This window comes from Trichoplusia ni, chromosome 10 (genome assembly GCF_003590095.1).
Source record: "Trichoplusia ni isolate ovarian cell line Hi5 chromosome 10, tn1, whole genome shotgun sequence".
In the NCBI taxonomy this organism is placed as follows: Eukaryota; Metazoa; Arthropoda; class Insecta; order Lepidoptera; family Noctuidae; genus Trichoplusia; species Trichoplusia ni.
In genome coordinates this window covers 9,097,547-9,121,594 of record NC_039487.1, presented here as the reverse complement: position 1 = coordinate 9,121,594, position 24,048 = coordinate 9,097,547, and the positions used below count along the sequence as shown (strand labels likewise).

The 24,048-nt window shown below is 35.2% G+C and overlaps 2 protein-coding genes across 2 annotated transcripts; one reads left to right on the top strand and one right to left on the bottom strand.

Moving 5' to 3' along the window:
• Nucleotides 1-558: 558 nt before the first annotated feature.
• On the bottom strand, nucleotides 559-10,247 carry LOC113498110 (mucin-2-like). Its single transcript, XM_026878048.1, has 3 exons — nucleotides 9,602-10,247; nucleotides 2,473-3,741; nucleotides 559-1,591 (listed from the first exon to the last, which is right to left on the bottom strand). Exons 1-3 carry the CDS (start codon nucleotides 9,639-9,641, stop codon nucleotides 1,437-1,439), a joined length of 1,464 nt encoding a protein of 487 aa, XP_026733849.1. The 5' UTR covers nucleotides 9,642-10,247; the 3' UTR covers nucleotides 559-1,436.
• Nucleotides 10,248-16,098: 5,851 nt separating this feature from the next.
• On the top strand, nucleotides 16,099-23,909 carry LOC113498150 (acyl-CoA Delta(11) desaturase). The gene is made up of 9 exons (XM_026878090.1): nucleotides 16,099-16,440; nucleotides 18,103-18,439; nucleotides 18,536-19,785; nucleotides 20,328-20,390; nucleotides 20,777-20,898; nucleotides 21,822-21,978; nucleotides 22,695-22,805; nucleotides 23,062-23,199; nucleotides 23,611-23,909. Exons 1-3 carry the CDS (start codon nucleotides 16,242-16,244, stop codon nucleotides 19,038-19,040), a joined length of 1,041 nt encoding a protein of 346 aa, XP_026733891.1. The 5' UTR covers nucleotides 16,099-16,241; the 3' UTR covers nucleotides 19,041-19,785; nucleotides 20,328-20,390; nucleotides 20,777-20,898; nucleotides 21,822-21,978; nucleotides 22,695-22,805; nucleotides 23,062-23,199; nucleotides 23,611-23,909.
• The last annotated feature ends 139 nt before the right edge of the window (nucleotides 23,910-24,048 follow it).

The window sequence follows — 24,048 nt, the reverse complement described above, 5'->3', positions numbered from 1 at the left end:
TTATCTACAGGTGTCTTAAATATTATGTAAAATTAGCAAGACTGACATTTGTAAGTATTCCTAAGTGAATTCTGAGAATATTATAAAATAGTTCCTTAAAATGACTTGATGTAGATTTGTCTTACGAATTCGACTAAATAATAAAGTTCAGATATAAGTTCCAGAAAGGGCAGGTCCTTATGCCACCAATAATAATATTTCAAATTCAATCAAATACATATAAATCCAATGTTAATGAATTAATAATTAAATAGTTCAAATTAAAAAAAGATGTACATGGTGTGACAAAAATGCGCGATGATTAATTAACACTATGAAATTAATAATTAATAGAAAATGTAACTACCTAATTTATTAAATCGAATAATTTATTAACAATTAAGTATAACTATTTCTTCTGGTAAATATTACAATTCAGTGTCACACGTATTTTAGTTACAGCCTGTATATCTAAATGACATGTTTTGATGACTGTCGTGTCTTAAGGAATGTAATAACAGTACTTATGTAAATATAGAAATTAAGATTAATTTGTATAAAGTTCAATAAAATACTTGATTTGTTAAGACATTTTAAAAAGTATTTATTTTTATCCAGAAATAAGATAAAATATTTTTATGTACATTTTTGGACGGCATACACACAGTCTATGGTACATTTTTGCTGAGGTATTAAAAATCTCATTTCATTGTAAAAATATTCTTATAAATATCAGTCGACAAAAATAGATGAAATCCATCGCTAATATAGATTTATAAAGGATATATAACTATTGTTACAACAAGAATTAAAGTATTATCGTAATAATCAAACATTTTATAAAGTATTCAAATAAGAAATATCCTCAGCAAAAGGTTTCTTGAGGATTTAATTCACTTTTTATACAATAACAATGAACTTATCGATTTTTATTACTCGATTTTTTTCCATCTAATCGATTAGCTCTTAAACGTTATGTTGTAATAAAATACTTTACTACGACAATTCTTTCACCACAGATGATAGGCATCGATTAATCAGTTCACAAAAACATCTGTTTTAAACTATGCGTGTTCACATAGAAAAGTTAATTGTCATAATCATAGCAAAAACTTACGATACATTCGAAGTATATTTGCATTATTATTGTTCGTTGGCATCTATAGCCTTTTATCGTAATTATAAATACGCTTAAAATGAACCGTCTATAATCTAAACGTATTGGACAATCGCTAAGAAAAGTACAGTTAGCAAAACAGATACAGTATCGTCAAAATAATATGTGTATCGGAAGGTAAAAATACATCAAGTTACTAAAAACCTATTTTAAATTGCCATTCAAATACATATTTTATTAAACTATCATAACCTTTTAAAAAATCTGACAACCGTGTATACTTCATTTGCTAACCGTACTTGAGAAATATTAAATTATCACGTCTTTATACCCTCTAAGTTCAGTTAGGTAAAGCTGATAATTCGACAATAGTGCCACCGTTGTCCACGAAGTACTGTGCCTTGTTTAGTTCATCCCGTTTCAGTTTGTTGGAGTCCACTGTCTTGATGCGCGTGCGCAACCTACCGCAACGTCCATCCAGGACCTTTTCATACGCTGTAAGGTTAAAAGTATATTATTGGTTTGTTATGTTACTTTTCTAATTTAAAGATTTTTTTGCTAGTTATTATATCTGCGCCTTGTCAAATGCCTAGTCTAGACTAGACTGCATAGGTCTGGTAAAGGAATCTAAGCCTGAGCTCAGGTAAATATAAGATATGACTCTCATTAAGGATTGCTATCATTGTATAACGGGGGTTTCACAAACATTCAACTCAAAGACACCCAGACTCAGAACAAGCATTAATGGATCACACAAATACTTGTCCTACGCGGGGATCGAACCTGCGACACATCGTGCAATGTAGGTTTAACCACACGGCTATCCGTGAAGCTAAAACCTTTATTTTTGTCAAAAGGTCGTTTGTAGACATTCAACAGTGACTTCCTTAACGGTAAGTAGGTAATTTGATTTGTATGTCTTACAACATTTTCTATATGTAAGTATGTGCTACTGCTATTGAACATTGTCTGATTTCAAGTTTGTTCAAACAGGTTAGCGATAAACAATCAATGTTCTTTCACAACAAGTCGTCCGTTATAACAGGTAAATCGGTGAAAACACTAGCTTATGTAGAGCCAATAACTTAGTTTTGTAAACGATATATTTTAAGTGGAATAATGTGCCGGCTAGTTTATACGCCCTGTTTACTACTTACGATGTTTCAACTGAATTCATTCATTGGCTGAGGAAATCGGTTTTTATGTTAACGCCAACACCTGTATGTGCAACATCGTTAATCGCTCAATAAATGCATTTGTTGGTCAAAAAAGTAGAGAAGACCGATGCAATCTATACCTACTAGTTTTAAAATAGTTTTTGCTTTAGTGTTACCTACTTTCCTAATTATTTAAAGATAATGGTACAAAATACTTACAATCTTTTCTGTAGGAGTTGTGGCATGCCATATGACAGATCGACGGGAATCCCTTCAGGGTATCCGGGTTTAGGAATGTACTCGAAAGCGGTGCTGCACAAATTGGGTCCCTTCCTCTCTTGCAACCGTCTATACAAGCGTCGTACGTATTCTTTCTTGGTTTGATCTTACGCGTTCGCGTCGTTGTCGGCCTCCTTGTGGTCGTTGTTCTACTGGCCGGGTTCAAGTGCACGTTTGTGATAGAACCGCTGGGCGCCATCACACGGATTCTCAACGGGTACGGGGGACCGGACAAAATTGGCGTGTTCGGCGCATTTTGACAATTTGTATTTCTAACAGTCTGCGTCGTTCGAGGTGTTTGTGTAGACACTATGCGCACTGTTGACGGCACCGGAGTCGTTGACGTAGAGGGCGCAGCACGAGTTGTTTGAGTTGCAGCTGGTGAAATAATCACTGTAGAGGGCGTACGTGTAGTTGTATCTTGGACTCTAGTTGTTAACTGCGCCTGTCCTTGCACAGGTCCCGGGATGCCTTGAATGTTTTGTGGAGCTTGTTGGTAGATTAAGAAATAATTCGACAGTGGCCCTCCAGTCGATGTTTCTGAATTTTGTTGCGGTATAGACGCTTGTATACCAATAGGTCTATTGAAATCTGGGATAAATTGTTGCGGTACCAGTTCCAGTCGTATTTGCTGCGACTGCGTTTGGGGAGCACCGCGAGGCGGTTGTGGCACTGATAAAGTGGTTTGTTGTATTTCTGGTTCAATGCTATATGGTTGCGATGCTATCGGGGGCGGTGGAGAGGACGAAAGCGTTGTCGACGGAGTAGTTGAAAACGTGACTGGTGAAGTCTGGAACGTAGAGGGCGTACTTTGATACGTCGAGAATGTACTTGCTAACGATGACGGAGGTAATGTTGTTGGGAATGATGACGGTGGCTCTGTTTGGAAAGTTGGAGCAAGCGTCGACGTCTGAGTATAATCCGCAGAAGTACTTGTAGTCGATATTTTTCTTGTAGGCGGTAAGGTTGACGCCTCGACCGGTGGGTAGGGGGTGGATGTCGGCAAAACAATTATTGGATTTGCTGTTGAAAACGGCGACTCACTCGAGAATATATCGGATATCGGTTTGACTGGATTTGTTGGAAACGGCGTGTCTGTTGAGAATATTTCCGATATCGGTTTTGGTTGGAAGCCATCATTGATAACGTTCGCCGAATACCATGATTCTGACAATGAGTCGGATATTTCAGCTCGGCATAGTTGTAACACTGAAAGAAGAAATAAATAAATAAGTAAGTGCATATTAGGTGCAATTAAGACATACAAGTGTCAAGGGTCCGCAATATCTTAACGTGTTCGAAACAATTTATAACAAATAAATTATAGATCTGAAATCTGATTTCATAACAACCAAGAACTTGTTATTAACTACCTAAATTAAATTTTTCAGAGCTAAATAATAATTTACATGAGATATTGGTAAATTATTAACAGCACGCTCTAAATAACTAATTGATAATTACTGTAAAAATGGCTCTTCCTACATTATTAAAACTGTAAACTAGTCTGTACACGGCAAAGTAACATTATCAGAAAAAAAAACAAAGATCCAGAAAGTTGGTACTATTGTGGAGGTTGTAGAAAAGAGACGCAGCTGTACATTGTACAGTGCTCTGTCTCGCTTGCACAATTGCAATAATATTACTTTAAGATGTGGTAGGCCCAGTGTCGAGTTGATTTACGCATATTTGCAACATCACATCCCGCCAACTCAGAACCAGTTCTCAAGGTCCGCTTTTTGCGAGTCCCGCCTTCAGAGAGGTCAAATACCTTTGTAGGGACAGATCCCTTGTGCCGTTTCATTGAGTAAATCGCATGCTCTATATGTATTATACAATAGTGCGATCTGCGTCGATCCGATTCAACTTTCACAGTGCCCAGTCAACCGATGTTTTACAAACGCCGAAATTCTAATAAGTAGGTAATGTATTATGTATTTTAAATTATTGTTCAATGCATCGGTTATTTCAGGCAGGGAAGTGGCTCATTAGTATAATAAAGGAAAAACATTATTTGGGCATGTCCAGTATTTTTAATTTTACAGACATAGATATAAATAAATTGTTTTTTCTCTAACGTTTGTTGTCTGATTATTTATTTCAATTATTCAAACCTATATCCTCCGTTCGTCGATAATCGATAAATATAGATTTAATTTTAGGAATTCCTATTATTAAAAACGAGTCACGTTCTTTGAGACTAAACAGTTGCCAAGTAAAAATATACACGTTTTGCATAGCGATCACAATTCAATAGCTTTAATGTGACAACCGACTCTACAATTCTAAGCATTCGTCTAAAACCGTTAAATATTGTTTCCAGTAATCTAAGCCTACTCACATCAGCTTAAGGTACAATTTTGTAAAACGACGTTTTACTTTTCCTATTTTAGTGCAGTAGTGGACTTGCTGCTACTAAAGGTACCTATGTGATACAGCCTTGACGCCTACACTGATCAAAGTGATCAATCTAATTGATACTTTACTACATTGTGTTAAGACATAAAATATGTTTACAAGTTTATCAAATAGCCCATAAAAATAGAAGAGACAGTAAATATGTTTATGGCATTTTCATGACCCGTGAGGTGTTGACTAAGTAAAGAGGTTTCATACAACAAGTTCCAGTATATTTTCTAAGATATTCTTTAGAATCAGAAAACTTAATTTGATATTGTTGATGTAGCCGGAAAGACTTCGTAAAGTTTTCTAAAAGCGAACAATGTATTAATTACATAATCGTAATCCTCAATTATGCGTTTTATGACTCTTTTCCGGATAAAAATTATATCGAAATATCGCTAATAGACCAAGTAGGGCCAACTTTCCTTTGTTTAATTGCAATTTTAATTCGTCGATAAAAGCTTAATGGACTAGGCCAATTACCAAGATCATTCCTCATCAGCGATGATGACCACGACTTTTGCTGGATTAAAGTGTCTCAGAAGAAGAGTATTCCAATAATTATGACAAAACGGAATACAGAACCAAACATGCAAACTAAGTACATACTAACGGGATTCCTCAGTTAACCGTAGAAACGTGTCGTCCAAACTTGACTGTTGATAAACACACACATCAATATTGAAGCCGTTACGATAGTTACTACAAGTACAGACCGTCAGCGTCAAAAGTAAATTAACACAAGACTTTCAAAACAATAAGGTATTTAACTAAATCTAATAAATCTGTTTGGTTCGTCAGATAGATTTCAGAAAACGTTTTTTTTTTCATTTTACCTCATCGTTCAAAATTAAGGAAGATTAAAAGGTATTTAGATAATGAATTGTATGGTAATTTGGGCTAGAAGGATCAATTGCAGTACAAAGCATACTGGTAAGTGAAATTTCGACGAGATTTTGCTTCACTGTATCCCTTTCATTTTTTGTTTACAGCTCGTAAAGGAAAAAAAATCCATTATTTTTTCGAAAACCTATTATTGTATTATATCAACGAATACATTTCTCTTCATACTTTATCATTAACTGTACACAATAAAATTCATTAAATGTTTGATTTGATATTAGGTAACAAAATTGGCATAGCACCTAAAGTACATAGGGGAACTGCACTATAATTTGTACATATCGACGAAAATACACATACTGTGTAAACCTGATTTGAATAGACTTTTTTTGCTGACACTAATATTTACATCAGCTGTATGATGAAGCAGTAAGGTTGATAATTGTATGCTTTTGCCAGTTACGGTGGCCATAGAAATTATGACGATGTCGCGCCATGATATACCCATGTGTTCCAGTGACTAATATAAACTTTCTAATGTCAAATTGGATACAAACCTACTGCAAGTCCATTGCGACCCAGTTATAAACAATAATATGACATTGATGATGCTCCGAAAATAGTCTAAAAGTAGTAAAGTTTTAAGTAGAGTCGTCGACTAAATCGGAAATGTTAAAACTAGTAGGTACCTATTACTTATTTAAGTGATAGACATTGGCTGACTGCATTGCTTGATAGCAAAACTACTGGAAAAGACTTAAAATCGTCAACCTCTTCACTTAACTTTTTAGATTATGTTACTATTCAATAATCACTGCAAAATATGATTATTTTTAAAATATGTCCTTTTAATTTCTGTTCGATTAAATACCTCTAATAGAATAAAGGAAACTACAAGTAGGTAATAAATTCTTGTTTAATAGTCGGAAGTATAGTCTAATAAGGAATATAATGGAGCGCAGGTCTACAACCAGTTATGTCTGTTTTCAAGTAATAAGAAAGGCATTCAAACTATTTAACGGTCATACATAACTCAAACAACATTGTTTGTTTTGAACACTTCGAAAACTGGACAAACGAGGCGATAATCAGGTTAAGTTACCAAATGCCTGTAGGTAATAGACATGTTAATACTAGCTTAGTCTATTTTTAATGCGTGAACGAGTGAGCATTTTTTTCTTTTCGATACCTAATCGATTGCGTTGGATGATAATGTAATCGAGATTATAATTCGATTGTATGCATCGTTACCTTGTGGCGTTAAACTTGGGGTTATTAATATGAATGGTCATGGTACTAGTTCTTAATAAGCTTGTAATTGGAATAAGTACAAAGAAGTAAGATATCCTCGCCACCCAATATTTTGTTTGCTAACATAAAGTTTAGTAACGCTAGCCCATATTTTTTGGTACGAATATGATTATAAAATGATACGTATACTGTTTCACGTGGGATAAGGTTGTCTCTACCCTGACAGTTTGAAATAACGTGGCCTAGTTTGTTGTCCAAGATATGATTAAATCACGCAAGTGTTATCACCACCCTTAATGTAAATACTGATAGTTTTGGATGCATAAAGGGGCACTACACCACGTAGAGCGCCACTTGTCTTCCGAAAATGCAACAATATTTAGTTGTTGGCAAACCTGATATAGAGTTCACATCATATGAATCATGACTTGAATAATAGCTCAGTTTACAAAACAAATGACTGCAGGATGTCAAACCTGTTCCAGTTTGTTCTAATCGTTTCCCTTCATTTTATTACCTATTTACACTGTTAGCGGTATAAACTTGTTTGACTCTACATTTCTACAAAGGGAAAATATGAATCGGATAAAACAATGAGACGATTAGTAGTGGGAATGAATCGACAAGACAAGATGTCGTTGCAATAACATTGAAGTATACAAAGAACTAGCTTTCTTAAATGTATCTTTATGATTTCCAGTAAATGGTGATCGTATGTGACTTTCGTATGGGCTTGACGTTGATGCCTGTCTTCTAATTCTGGGATCCAAACACGAAAATAATCGACTAAATATTTGTGTCGTTATTTTTATGGCATGGTCACTAGAGATTTTCGATAACTTCTGAAATTAGTATATTTGTTTTTTTGAAAGATAATTATTAAATGACTCGATAGATTTCTACTGTATAAAACTCTACTGCTTACTACTACGACTTCCACCGACCCCGGTAACGTTTTCGGACAATCCCGCTGAAGAAGGTAAATAGCTACCTCTTGCTTCTACGACGACAACACAGCATGGTATGATCTTCTGTTCTCCAAACAAAGTTGGATGCTCAGAAACGATTTCTTTTTCTATCTCGTGATTGCTCTAAATTTTCGCCTTTATCTCAAACCTCTTTTCATTTTCATTTAATCTTACGCTGATACTTCACAGACCTGAAGGTTACGCAAATATTTAGGCAGTCTTCTATCACAATAAAAACAACTATTATTTCCTTCCATCTGGTTCTGCAGCGACCGTATCTCAAAAGTAAATGTCACAATTTTAGCAGCAACAAAAAAATTGAAAATCAGGATTTTGAATCTCTGATGTATATAACGATTGCTGTTGACTAGTCAAAACAAGTTCCCGCTAATGATACCATTTATGACAACAACAGAAAAAATATACTATTGCCTTATGTTAATCCCACAAAAGGTAAAGTGTAGGTGTTGAATACAGACAAGTCTATTGCAATTGGTCTAGACATTAAATAGAAATATAAATTTGGAAACGGTGGGAATTCGTACTTAAAATTTAATTTACAGCTTTTGTAGCCAAAACAAAAGAATATCATAAACTTCTTCCTGACAGAGTCGGGTAAAAAATACTCTAAGCTATAACAATCACGTGCGGATTAGTTTCCACTGCATAACGTTGTCTGCACGTACCGGTAGTACTTAGTACCAATTGTTACATGATTGTGACTGAGCATTACTTTCAAAGCGTAACAAGCTTAAGTAATGTTAAATGTACCGTTGAAATACACCGATATTGATTCTTAGCTTTCTGTTTTCTGGGTGGTTTAGGAAATCAGGTATCGCTGCAAAGTACATAGGTAGTAATCAAAACGTAAGAGCAAAAGTACGATAAAAATAATACTATCAAACTGAGTCCCATATTATTTGTTTGTTTTTTACATAGTAAGTAATCTAACAGCCGCACGGCTGTGCTGATCTGCATAACAAGAATGATACTTAGGTAAATAACATTCTAAAGTTGATTAGGCATTGGCATGACATCAAAGGGCTATGCTATACGTCTACTATACAGCGTTCTTGGATACAAGCTGTGAGAGTATAAGCAATTGCAGGTCAATGTAATTTTATCTTAAGGTGCATCGTCATTAACTCTTGAGAGATAATTAAGGTAAAACTAGTAAATAATGTCGAAAATTAGAGAGATAAGACTGTTGTGAAATTAAACAAACTCTATAGATCTTCCTATACATTACGATTTTTTCTATAATATACTATGTCTCTATACATTCTGATCAGAAATTTCTATACAAAAGACGTTTTATAAATTATCTACTAAAATAACGAAATTCAAAAACACGTGCACCTTATAAGCAATAAACAAAAAATAAAATTATCTCATCGCACAAAAACAACACCACAGATAAAGATAAAACAAAACTCACGTCATAATCACACCACGAATTCTGTCATTTTCGAAAACGACCACTTTATCACTAGATCACCATCACCAAATGACTTAATGTACATCTACTTGATTTATATCGGGAGTACATTGAAGCGATATAAATCTAGTACGTATGGACATTATGAACATGGTAAAAAACTTACGAGTTAGAACGAAGAGCGGTCTCGCGCGTATGTATGCCATTCCGGTCGGACTGTGACGGTGTGGCGCGATGGCGGGTCGGCCGAAGTCCACAGCCGCGTTAATCCTACCACTGCCTTCGCTGTTGCGAACTCGACCGGGCTTGGCACTACTTGCCAGCTGTTTAAAAAACCGATGCGGATTGCATGAGTGATTGATGCGGCCTGTATATGTTGCTGCTTGTTTTTATGTTACACTGGATGTATGGATCTTGGGGGTTTTGGTACTTATTTTGATCATTGTACGCTTGATGAGGGTCAATATGCTTTATGGAGATTCGCTAGAAAGACTTTGGTTATATCTACTAGGATAAAAGTTGTCTTGTAGAAAATTTTGGTAAGCTGATTGATTTTATGCATTATACCTAATTATGTGATGCTAAAATTTCCTTCTGATGCCGTAGAGAAGGAGATAAAAGGCGTAAAAAGGCACACTTATTATTATGGATATTGCATGTGTGCTAAAATGTTATGGTAAATCAGATTCTGTCTGTTGGTATAAAAAATAAGATTGGTCAAGTGCGAGTGACGTGCGACTCTAAGGGTTCCGCATGAATATTCTGTCGAGAAACTAAAATTGGGCTTGAGGTTCTCCCACCCATCCTCGTGTTAGAACAGACATACATTATCAGTGAAAATTTAATCTATCTAGATGTCAAGGTTCATTAGACCCTTGCTATGACTCTTGAGGTTGATGAGACATGACAGCCTAGTGACAGACGGCCAAAAAGAAGTGCCTTAGTAAAATAATAGCTATAATAATAATTGTTTTTGTTTGTATGTACGGAACCATAAAAACGCCCTAGAAGCGACGAAAGTTGGGAAATCTTTTCAAAGTCTTTCGACATTCTTTCTCACTGCAACTGATTTAATAAGTGACTAATAAAACTGTAGATTACTAACATAATATCTATAAATTATGAGTGGTAAAGTAAAATATGTAGGCAACATCTTCGCTTGCGCATTTAAGGAGAACAATCTTGGCTTACATATCTTGTCATGACTTTGTTTTTAAACTCATCGCTCAAATCAACTTAAAAACAAAATGCGACTTCCGCCAATGTAAAACAATTGAACCTGCTAAATCGAATATGTCGATAAAATATACGTAGATAAAGAACGAAGAGAAAGAATTTTAGAATTTTCTCTGGTTGATTTTCAGATCCTATGCATGTCCAAGGCAGTAAATAGTTGAAAAAAAAAAACATTAAACAAGTGCGAGTTGAACTCGCGTGAAGAGGGTTCCGTACGATGTTACCTATCATGTTTTTGGAGTTAAAAAATATGTTCTCACACATTCCACCTGCAAATGTAAGTTGGTACGCACAATATTGAGTGATTTACCATGTTATTTTAATATCATGGACTTCTTATAGGTTTTCCTATAATCTATAAAGAGAAAACTAATTTCTGTATTTTTTTCAAAATATTAGGTTCAGTAGTTTCGGAGATAAGGGGGGTAATGGTCAATTTTCGTCAATTTTCTTGAATAACTTAGAAACTATTTATTTTAAAATTACAAAAAAATACATTTAAGATCTTCTCAAGAAGACCTTTCATTTGATATGCCACACGATGCAGTTTTCAAGTTTACTTACATGAGGCCTTTATAGTCAACACTATAATATATTAATAATAGTCATATACATATAATAATGTGTTGACTCACGCGTACCTATTTATCGGGATTGCCCGACTAGTTTCGGACCCAACCGGAGTCCTTGACAATGAGCTGACGCGGCGGGATCAAAATAATAATGTATGTTAATAAAAGTATAATTATTCAAATTTCAATCCCTGCTTAGGACAAGCATTTGTGTGATCCGCGATCCGCTTGTCCTGAGTATGGGTGCCCTAGTGCTTTATGCTACCAGTATTTTACAGGCTCTTTGTCAATGTTTTTACCATACTCTTCAAATACCTCTAAACCAACTAACTTAACCAAACAACCATATTTTTCTAAAAATGTATTATAGACGGCGAATGAAGAGAATATTAAATAGGTTCCGACTTTTTTTTTGAGAAACTAAACCCTACAATTCACAAAATTATAGATATAATTATAGATTAAATCAAACTCATTGTACTTACCTACTTCAAAAATAAAATAGGAGTACGCATTAGCCACGAGATTTGTTGAATGATGTCAGATTTACAAACCCCCATACATTTTTGGGGACCCTGACCTTTACGCATGTGAAGTAGTCTTCTTCTTTTTCGTACGGTTGATGCATATCTTGGTGATAGAGTTTTATGCCGCCTCATAGGCCTCGAACTTGACTTTACACGAGAAGTTCAAAAAGACATTGGTAAGTGCTTATTTTGCCAGTGCATATTAAAGTTAACATTTGAAGATTAACAACATTTGATTTTAAAGTCTGTCCATCATGCCACTAGACTATCATTGCTGTAACAGCGCATGTGTCGCGTGCCTTTTGGGAGAGGCAGGCCCTGAAAAAAGCAGTGGCGGGAGCCCGGGACCCACACGTGTTCTACCGCCTCGATCTCGGTACACCACACATTTCTCTTAACATTCTCATCTTTGTTGTATACAGTTCTCTTAGATCTGGATATTCCTCTTCAATTTTAGAGGGATTTAGGGCCGCAAATATCTGCCGCCGTTTCATTCATCCTATATTAATTCTTTGCTTAACCGCTCAATCTATTTAGCCATCGCTTTGAATGAATGAACCAAAATACGGGAAGTCGGAGCCAGCTGAAACGCGCATGCCATCAAACGTTATAGCTAAAAATGTATTCTGTCTCAGTTCTGCTGATTTTCAAGCCAACAGTTCACTTTTCAGTTTCTGTTGCCATACCTCCACAAATGGCTATCTTGTACGAAATTCAAATGTCACGGGTCGCTGAATAATTTTAATTATTTCTTGTCACATTCTTATTACTTGTGAATGATGATATTAAAATCGCTTGTTGTTTTTGTAGTGCATCCACCGACATATGGTTATTAACATTTATAATTATGTATGTGGTTTTCACGTGGCAATCGCCCCAGCATTGTCTCTTAGTCGCTGTACTCCATATGACTACCCCCCGGAAAAAATCTTACCGATATTGGTGTGTCCTTTTATACAAACTCATATTGAATATAAACGACTTACATATTTCAGTGGTGAATTTGATTTGGCAATCATTATTGTTGTTTTACAATCGTTTTTGGTCGCGTATAAACAGAGCCCGGCTTCGCTATTTACTATGACCCATTAATTACTGTAAATTGAATAAAAATAAAAATATTTGTATTTTCCTAAGCATTTCATATTTGGAATTTAATTGTATGGATAGTGAGTATTCAGAACCGTACAGAATTTCCAATTATGGTGTTGGCAAAATGCTTAGGAAAATATGAATAGTGTTATTTTAATCCAATTTCCATTCATTCATCGGCCATTGTTAATAGCGGATTTTTAGCCCGGGTACCTAAACAAATTTAGTACAAGTGTTCAGTGGATATCAGTGTTAAAGTTATTATATTTCTTTCATAGCTGCAATAAGTAAAACTGAGTCCATTACAAATTGGTGACGTCACTAATGAAAACAATATAAGTTGGCATTGGATTTCTTTTATTTCAGTAAAAAAGGACTGTCATATTCTATAGGACCCGTAGATTAATGGTAAAGTATTGTAGACTCATTCGTATGTTAAATGAATTAATATTTTAATAAACTCGACTGCACTTAACTTAACTTAACTACCATAATGAACAGCATACCAAGATGCAATTCACTTACAGTGACTGGCTCGAAAAAAAATCCAAGACAATCTTTCTGCAACTTCAGAAAAAATTGCAAAAGTCGACGACAAAACCGTTCCATTTGTGTTCATGAATTTTGTTGCCGTCAGTACCTACGTAGATATAGTTTTCATCACAGACATTATAAATATAGTGTTGTGTTCCGCGTTCTTATTGAGAGTTTGTCTTTTGAAGTAAAGGTTAGTAAGTAACTTAAATAACTTAAGTGTAGCTTACAAGTATAATTTTAATTTTCTTCTCGTTATTATTTATATGGGTGAGTAATGGTGGTCGCGCCATATCTATTGTAAAAGCTGTTTGTGTAATCTAGAAAGTGTGCTTAATTAAAATAATGAAATTCAATTCATTCAAATTCAATTCCTGTTAATTAGTACAACAGTCTAATTTTCCGCAATTTAATTATTTTTGCACCGAACATGTATTGACAACCAGAAGTGCTTCGTGAATTTATTATATCCGTGTGGATGCAAAGAGTTTAATTACGATGTCAAATAAATAATCATTCAATATCAAGAGGTTTTAATATGAAATATCCGTGTTTTTACAACGCCCAAGAAATAAACCTTAAGAACGATTGTAAATGGTTTCTTAAAGACCTAGTATATTTATAGTGAACTTGAATGGAAAAAGGGGAAACAATCCCGCGAATCTTTAAGAGGTAATAAACGAAGCACCCTAGCACCATGTCCTGTCGAAGTTGTGAAAGAGGGATGAGCTGTGTTTTACTGCATCTTCCAATATTTCAAAAATCTTACTGTATGTGGGACAGTCGCGATTGATCCCTAAGGTGATTTGAAAGAGCGGGACTCCGACATATTCTCAAAGAGCAAATCTTTGGCAAAGGTTTTTTTGCATGTCTTATGGTTGAACTGAGCTGTAGCCTTCTGTCAAAGCTTATCTTGAGCCTCTTATCAGAGTTTATGGCTACTACTTGGCTAACAAAAACAAACCTTTGAAAAATTCACGACTGACGATGTTTTCCTTTACCGTTTTAAGCAAATGATACTTTGTGTCAGAAAAACGTTTTTTTTTAATTTCCGTACGTCTACTTGTAAACAGATAAAATTGAATTAATATCACTGCTTTAACTCGTTTGATAATGAAAACCTTAAACGAATAAGAAGAAGGCTAAAGGATCTCTCTAAGCTCCAATTGCAGGAAAGTCACGTGCTAGGTTATAAATCTAACTGTGTCATAAATAAGGTCATAAATCTTTCTTTATAGGGACTTACTATGTTTACTAACTGTATTTTATAATCTGCAACGGTTTATGACTACCTATCACCAGTTATTTATTTTCACAATGGCAGTAGGTCAGTTTACAAAGTAGTTTAAGCTTTGCGGAAACCAATTACCTACTGAGACTCCGCTGTCTATCCATCATTCTATAGTTTTAAAATGTATAAATACTTTTAAAACAAATAATTTTTGAAATACTTTTTATGATTTCACATATAGGTATTAAGTGTCTTAAAGACACTAAGTGCATTTCATTTTTTTCAAGACTGTTCTTTATGAATAGCGCCTTGCGTATTAAGCTGAGCCAGGTGTTTAATTTGAATCGCATTGCTATCAGTTTTTTCTGTAAGATAATTATAATAATACGTACCATGAAGTATAGATTTTGTGTCTGTAAATTGGACTTTGAAAGTAAAGATGTTCGACTCCTACTTGAAACTCTTTAGAGACTATCAGCAATTAAGAAGCACTATGAAGTAAATATTTATTACATGATTTTAGTGTTCGTAAAGATGTACCTATATCGTTTTAGACAATTTAAAGTGCCCGATTTTCAGCTGTGTTGGTCTCCTCACGATATTTTGCTTCACTATTTTATACTTACAGTAGAAGTATTCATGTAAACAAACCGAATTTTGTGTCATACAAAATTATATTAGATTAACAAATTTTTAAGTCGCCCGTTATTCTATAAATCACATTTCTCATTCAGTAACAATGAAACGATTTATTCTTGTTAACTTTTAATTAACAAATGTCACGTTTTAAACATGCTCACTTAAGTTCTTCTTATTGTAAACCTTTCGTTGTTTATAACATCAATCATGGCCATATGTTTTTATTAGTTCCTTAAAACTTTACGTTTTAACGTACTTTTGCTAGTTTATTGATATTTTAGAAGATTTGTGATGATTTGGATGGCAAAGGTCGAGTTTCTACGTTTTAAAAGCGTAGGTAATATATTGCTTCATACATCCTTATGTCCTAATAAACGCAAAAGTTTGCGCGAATGTTATGTTTGATATTCTTTCGCGGTATCGTTAAATTTGCAGTCAATTTCGCTGACGATACAGATCAACAGATATGTTTTGCATTCACCTACAATTAACATTGCACCTTAGTAATGTACCTGCTATTATCAAGAAGTAACCATTAAGCAATCTGCGCAAAATCCTTAACAAGACTTATTAATCACTGTTATACCCGAATAGTAAAAAAAATATCAAAAACATTTTAACATTTTAGCCCAAAGTCAGTTAGCGGGCGTCGCGTTGATCGTTGACGGGATATTTTTTGTGCGATCAAGTCAAGAAAAACAAAGTTTGATCAAGTAAACAACATAGACATTAAGCGTTACACTAAAATATAAAATCGTCGTATTCACCAACTCCCTTTAGTCGTCGTTTGATTTCCGTGAAGTTAAGTTTAAAAACGGTGAAGAAAACAATCGCGAGGAATCGAAAAAAAGTGAGAATTTTTCAAGTGTGTGTTGAGCCACGTTAGCGGTGTTCGGTCTTTAAACCTACGCATCAACATCTATCATACATCAACTATCAGATAAAAGTATTTTTTATCTTCTTTCTGCAGCTGTGATGGCACAAACAGTACAAGAAACGGCTACAGTGTTGGAAGAGGAAGCTCGCACAGTGACTCTTGTGGCTCCAAAGACATCGCCAAGGAAATATAAATATATATACACCAACTTTCTTACATTTTCATATGCGCATTTAGCTGCATTATACGGACTTTATTTGTGCTTCACCTCTGCGAAATGGGAAACATTGCTATTCTGTAAGTGTTTTTTTTAATATCTTCAGTTTCTTATACATAATATTTAATTACTACGCTATTAGTACCTACTACTGCTTTGTGCATTTATTATTTACAAACTATTTTTTCTGAAATGAAAATCCAAAACTAAATTTGTGATTATGAAACAATAACTTATGCAAGGTGATCGCAGAAACCGCATAATTAACTAATCTAAAAGATTACGATCTAAAGATAAGATTAATCTAACAAAAAGGGTCACAGGGTAAGGTCATTTAAAAACAATAAAAGAATACTCAATAGGCTTTAAAATGTAGAAACTATAAAAAAAAATTCGTAAATATGGTATTTCTGTTTCTTGCCCCTCGCACCCATTCCAGTGATTCCAGTATAGTCTGCAAATCTTATCAATGATTATGCTCTCAAAATTAATGTCCCTTTCCTAAGGGTAAAAACCGAACCTCATGCTGCACAGCTGTCTGTCCGTCCATCTGTCAATGGGCTGTATCTCATAAACCGTAGTAGCTGGATGAAATTTTAATAGACGATGTTTTTCTGCTGCCGATGTTACAAAAATTCTCAAAAGATTTACAGAGGTAGTAATAGTAGTAGAGAACTTACATTGTTGATAGAATTAAAGTTCTAGATAGCAAGGACATCATCATCATTGGCCTAGCCTTTTCCCAACTATGTTGGGGTCGGCTACCAGTCTAACCGTTTTCAGCTAAGTACCAGTGTTTTACAAGGAGCGACTGCCTATCTGACCTCCTCAACCCAGTTACCTGGGCAACACGATACCCCTTGGTTAGACTGGTTGTAAGACTTTTTCAAGCTTCTGACTACCTGTAACGACTGTCAAAGATTTAGGAATAACAGTCGGGACATAATTTATTTCCCGACTGTTATTCGGGTAATGTTATTCGCCATAATTTAACGTGCCTTCCGAAACACGGAGGAACTTACTTGCCTTAGCTACGAGCTCCTCTCTTAGCAAGGACATGAGTAATTTAAAAATTGCTCCAATCATCTCTCTTAGGCTTAGTTCTTTCAAACGCCCATATGATGCATCTATGCTTGTATCGATACTTGTATTTACTTGTACTATTATACTCTTAAATACTTACAAAGTAAAATATAATTAATTTAATTATTAAGAGTAATGAATTCCAAGTTCCTAGTAGTAATTATGTATTAACTCATTGCTTATAAAACAATTTGATTGATGTTACAAGTGCCTTCTTGCACAAAATAGATCAAAGGTGGGTTATTATGTATCCACAGCATATTTGACTAAATCTAATAATATAAATCTGTATAGTCCGTCAGAGATATTTAAAAAAAAAACATTGAATGCGTATTTCTAATTGAACAAATCATTAAAAGGTAAGGGAGGTCTTGCTAGTAAAAAGCGTAGGTAGGTACTGGTAAGTGACGTCACACAAGATTGAACTTCACATTATCCCCTTATTTTTTTGGTTACGAGATAAAAGAAAGAAAAAATACATATCTAATACTTTTAAATCTGTCTCACGGGCTAAGCTGTTGTTTTTATTATGTCATCGAATTTGGGTACAAAAAACTGCATTGTTAAAATGACTTAAATAAAACGTTGAAAAGATATTTTTTTGGATTTGAATATCAGAGCTGAAATATTATGTACTAAACGAAACAAAATCTTTTCAGCTTTCGTACTCTTCCACATGTCAAATATAGGCATCACCGCAGGGGCTCACCGACTCTGGACTCACAAGACTTTCAAAGCCAAATTGCCTCTGGAAATTGTCCTCATGATATTCAACTCTTTAGCCTTTCAAAACACGGCTATTACCTGGGCTAGAGAACATCGGCTACATCACAAATACAGCGATACTGATGCTGATCCCCACAATGCGTCAAGAGGGTTCTTCTACTCGCATGTTGGCTGGCTATTAGTAAAAAAACATCCCGATGTCCTGAAATATGGAAAAACTATAGACATGTCGGATGTATACAATAATCCTGTGTTAAAATTTCAGAAAAAGTGAGTATAATGTGTAATTTAAGATGTCTTAAATTGTTTTATCGACTTCTGTGAGTCATACTGTAATCAATTTCGATTATTATTTTCTTGTTACAGGTACGCAGTACCCTTAATTGGAACAGTTTGTTTTGCTCTTCCAACTTTGATTCCAGTCTACTGTTGGGGCGAATCGTGGAACAACGCTTGGCACATAGCCTTATTTCGATACATATTCAATCTTAACGTGACTTTCCTAGTCAACAGTGCTGCGCATATCTGGGGGAATAAGCCTTATGATAAAAGCATCTTGCCCGCTCAAAACCTGCTGGTTTCCTTCCTAGCAAGTGGAGAAGGCTTCCATAATTACCATCACGTCTTTCCATGGGATTACCGCACAGCAGAATTAGGGAATAACTTCCTGAATTTGACGACGCTGTTCATTGATTTTTGTGCCTGGTTTGGATGGGCGTATGACTTGAAGTCTGTATCAGAGGATATTATAAAACAGAGAGCTGAACGAACAGGTGACGGTTCTTCAGGCGTCATTTGGGGATGGGACGACAAAGACATGGACCGCGATATAAAATCTAAAGCTAACATTTTTTATGCTAAAAAGGAATGAAAACTCAAACAAATAATAAATTGTATAATTATTGTGATAATTTAGAAATATTAGATGTTCCTTCATTTACTGAACTTTAACAATAAATTATTTTATTTAAGTTTCGAGTTTTAATTGCCCCTCCATGTTTAGCAGGTACAAATGTGCTCTGATAGATTTAAGGTATTAAGTGAGGCTTTAAAGTTTAATCGGGATTCTGAAGCCTAGTTGACGGCAGTTTTTGACGGGTTACTTTTAACAGGTTAAAAATGTTACAAAACGACACATCTGATCATAGTTCATAATGATAATTTAAGTTGATTTTGAGGCACTTCCCAATAAGCTGGCAGGCTGAAATTTCCATGATAGCTTCAATGTCAGTGAAAATGCAATTTACCACTATTAAAACCGGTAGAACGATTTGAACATTTGAAATTGCCTTTTCAGATTTATTACGTAATAAAGATTGAACAAGAAGTGTTACTTAAAATGAAATATTGTCTATATAATAGACAAGTCCAATACACCGCTGTCAAAGACTTCTGTTTTGTCAGACATATTGATAGAAATGTCATTAGTTATGAATTTTAGTTGTTAGCAATTTACTCTTATCCATGTCCAAGACGGCGCATATTTTTTTTTGCTTCTGCGACAAATAGAATCTACAAAGGTGATTTTCTACAAGATATATTTAGGAATCTTTATATTATTATGTGCCTGCTCAGTTGTAACCGCCGTCGTAAATGCATCCTCACGAGAAATTCTGGTAAGTTTAATTTTTGTTAGGTAAGGCGGTGTACACACGGCACCGCGAACCATCGATTCAGGCGGTGATGTAGATTTTATGTTGCTTTGGCTTTAAATAATCCGTTCTTGCCTTATATCTACTCGTACAACCACCTCTGGCCAAGCGGTGATATAATCTTCACCTCCTGTGACAATGCGCGCTACCGTGTGCTAATCGCCTAATTTATGAGTATAATAAGGCAGTGCAAGTGATTTTCCGCTTATATTTAAAATTGGCAGTTGTATTTGCTCTACATAACAAGGAGTCATGGGAGTTCACACATCGTTTTTACCAATTTCTACTTTACTACCACTTTTAAAGGCACGGTACGTTACGGCTAACATCTAAAAATATTTTTTTCTCAAGAGGAAACAAAATCAACTTGCGTGTAATGAATGTTGTTATGATACATTATACATTGCCACGCCCTGACCAAACGACCGAGTGCCGCTTCCCAATTTGTCCCTCTAGGAGTTGTTCCTGAAGAGTCCCCTGCTTTACCAGTTTATGTAATGTTTCAGACAAGTAGACATAAACTACTGAATACGGGTATCGAAACAAAACCTGGGCAATGGCCTCATCACGTAAGAAGTTTTCATTATTTTTCGCGGATTTAATAATTATCATCTAATTAATTTACTGTACATTTTTTATGTACAGAACTTTTAAAATATACTTCCTAATTTTCTGGACCCTTTGCTTTGAGCTAATGCTCACAAAGGGATAAGGATAGTGACTATTAATCATTATCTTTGTAAAAGCCAGTCAGCGCTAATCGATCTATAACGGTGGACATTTGAAATAAACTTAAAAAGCTTACCTTAACAATTAACCCAATAACAGATGGTTGATCTTTTTCCAAAATCTATTAATTCCTGTACCCGAGACTGCTTTATTCACGATCTCTTAGTTTCTGATTTCTTTCTTATTGTTAGCTACATACTTATTTGTTAAATTGATGTTTGTTTAGGTGTTGGTCTACAGGCTATACGATCGGTGGAGGTTGATGTACCGAGCCTTCTGTGCCGGCTCTATCATTGCAGAGACCAGGGTTCTCACGTCAGCGCATTGTTTCCTTACAAATAGAAAACAGTAAGAATGTACTCTTATTTCCTTGTTAATATTAAATTGTTCTTTTGATTCTTTTATGACAAGTGAAAATATGGCTCGAGTCCTGAGACTGCCCCATTCGTCTTCTTTATTTGGCCTTTGCGTATGGGGGCTGCCGTAACCCTTTGGACAACCCATTGGAACCGTCCTGGTCCAGCAGGCATTGGAAATGGGCTCTCCTGAACTTTGTTGATCTTGTAGATCTCATATTACCATGGGAAACGAACAGTTGCAATTGGATGTGCTTTACCTTGTGCGCTGTCTTGCTTCCTCGAAGGTAAAAGACTTAGAACAACATAAACGAAGTCTATCATCGCAAGTCAGTAAAGAAGGTACTTTTCTTCAGACGTTAGAGAAATATAAAACATTACCACAATGACCCTAGACGTTGATGTTCCCATATTAATATACTTCTTGGTGGCGCTTTTGTTTTGGGCGTTAACAGTGCTCTTTGTGTAACTTAATTTGCGTAACAACTTATTATTTTTACGCCTTTGAGCATGACCGATTTCATTGTTTCAGTTTATCTGAGTAAGTGTGAATTCTCAAGTTTTAACATATGTTTCTATTCCTTTGTCGTCAAAAATAATGGGAAAACTGGATTAGGTACAGTTGTGTGAATGTAGTTTGTCGCACCTATGTCGTAACAATGGCCACCGGACGACCTGTTACACACGGGAAAAATCAGAAGGCTGGAAATGTCCTATTGTTTAAAGCAAACAGGATTGCAATAGTTGAAGCAAGATAGCGCACTAAATGGTATGAAGCGGCATCCCTCTCTCACACGCGCAATAACATTAGGTACTTTAAAACGTGGCGGTAGGCTCCTCATTATGGTATTTAAGTTTTGCTAAGGAGACAATTCGAGAATTTATTATTTTTTATCGTTTTATAATTCTCTTTAGTTTAAGACATGACCTACGTTATATTCGGATAGCGGCTGGTATACTTCATACAATGGCATCACAACCATCAGTTGACGACGTCCAACAATGGCGTTCGGTCAAACATCTATATTCGCAGAGGTTCTATCGATTTCCGGCTTACAACTTAGGAGTGGTGGTAAGATTTTATTATTTTTATTATTGTACATTATGACGTAATCATCAGGTATGGTTTATATCATCTAAGGGAGAAAGAAGGCCGAGTCAAACGGCACATAAAGTGAGAAAATTTTGGGAGCCTATGTCCTCATTATCCCAACTTCAACAGCGTATTAGCTTAACACGGAAAGACGTTTGATTTTCCTGACACTATTAAAAAAAACATGTGGAGTTGATACTTGATATAATAATATTTCACTGTTGGTGACATATTTTGAATTGAATAATATAACTAGGTTTGTCGTTATGTCTTGTTTTTATTAATGTTTACATCTTTTCCAAGGTTAGTTAGTTAACAAAGTTAACTCATAATTCACAACCAAGCGAAGTTATGTTTCATATACGGCTCTTGGATACATAAGTACCTTTGCAAATTTTTATTTTTATTTTTTTTAAAACGACTCCCGCAGTAAGGCAATTAATCCTTGTGTCGCGGGGGTTTTACAAACGTACAAATCACATGCACAAAGACACACAGACTCAGAACAAGCATTCGTGGATCACACAAATGCTTGTCCTATGCGGGGATCGGACCCGCGACACGACGCGCACAGTGGGTTTGGCGTGGTGACCTCTACCACTCGGCTAACTGTGCTTCTTTCTTCTTTGCTAAGTGATGGTAGGCCGACTTTAGGTACCTATGTATGTATTGATGCATGAAATCTTATTTTACAGTTAATAGACAAACCCTGGGTGTTCAACAATTTTGTAAATAAAATACCAATTTCATCCACATTCGGCGATTACGATGGCGTTTGTACAGCTACTGCTGTTAAGGCTACCAAGGTACGTTTTAACGACACCTTTTCATATTTTTGCTCGATACTTACAAAATAAATAAGGGTCTCGTGAAGTACTCTTACCATAATGATATATTCATTTATCACCACGCCAGCTTACTGCGGATTGGCGATTTCAGATTCCAATATTTCCCCTTTTGTCGGTGGTGCCTTGGAAAGAAGTTGATACATCTAGTAGATCGAATGAGATTTTTTTGACAAAATATCCTGCTACCAGCTAACAGTCTTGATTTTTTTTCCAGAGTTGGTCAAGAATCAGGTACTTACACACTGAGGAGGTAGAGATGATAAAAAGAGAAGATTGCGAGAGAATATTATGCAGAAGCTGTAGACTGTTTATGTGCACTGTTAACGACCTTAGGAGTGATCATGCTTTTTCAGTATGTTAACAAACTTATTTAATAAAAAATATAATTTTCTCTTATGAAACATGCAAATGCTGATGAATTCGCTTTACGTAGTGAGGAATTTTGATTTCATCGAGTGATCCATAGACTAGCTTTAATAACTCTGTACTTTTACCTTACAAAGTATTTCTGTTCTACTTTTAGTCATGAATATAATAGAGCCTAAATTCTTATCGAAAAATTGATAAAGGTCGAATATCAGTTATGCCATTAGAATGTAGGTGAGCGAGATGAAAATAATAATTCTGCATTATCGGTGGGAATTTGCTACTACACCTGATACCTTAAATTTACTAGGAGAGTTCTGAAACCTTCAATCACTGACTGTAGTTGTAAATTGAGAGGTAGGAATCAAGAATAAATATTTTTAAATGTCTTGTTCAGGAAACCGAAGGTGGTGGTTTGGTTTGTTACGCGACTGGAGATCCAAACGAAGAAGATGAAGATCAAGGTATATTGGTTGCTGTATCTTCAATCATAAACATAGGGCTGCCCAATCTACACATGCGCGTCGGTCTGTTTCACCAGTGGGTAACAGACATGGGCTCCAAAGTGTACGTCAACCAAATGATGATCGTAATTTGTGTAACTATTTGTTTAGTTCAAATCTTTTTGATGTAAGTGTACGTAAGTTATAAAATTTGTTTCATTTGTTTTTATCAATATATACTAATACTAATACTAATTATATATAAAGCTGGAGAGTTTGTTTGTTTGTTTATTTGAACGCGCTAATCTCAGGAACTACTGATTCAAATTGAAAACATCTTTTTGTGTTGAATAGACCATTCATCGAGGAAGGTTTTAGGCTATATACCATCA

Coding starts and splice junctions, on each gene's coding strand:
- LOC113498110 (XM_026878048.1), bottom strand. CDS start 9,641: ATGGCATACATACGCGCGAGACCGCTCTTCGTTCTAACTC. Junction 3,742..9,601: donor ACCGCTCTTCGTTCTAACTC/GTAAGTTTTTTA, acceptor TTCTTCTTTCAG/TGTTACAACTATGCCGAGCT. Junction 1,592..2,472: donor CAACTCCTACAGAAAAGATT/GTAAGTATTTTG, acceptor TTAACCTTACAG/CGTATGAAAAGGTCCTGGAT.
- LOC113498150 (XM_026878090.1), top strand. CDS start 16,242: ATGGCACAAACAGTACAAGAAACGGCTACAGTGTTGGAAGAGGAAGCT. Junction 16,441..18,102: donor ATGGGAAACATTGCTATTCT/GTAAGTGTTTTT, acceptor AAATCTTTTCAG/CTTTCGTACTCTTCCACATG. Junction 18,440..18,535: donor GTGTTAAAATTTCAGAAAAA/GTGAGTATAATG, acceptor TTCTTGTTACAG/GTACGCAGTACCCTTAATTG.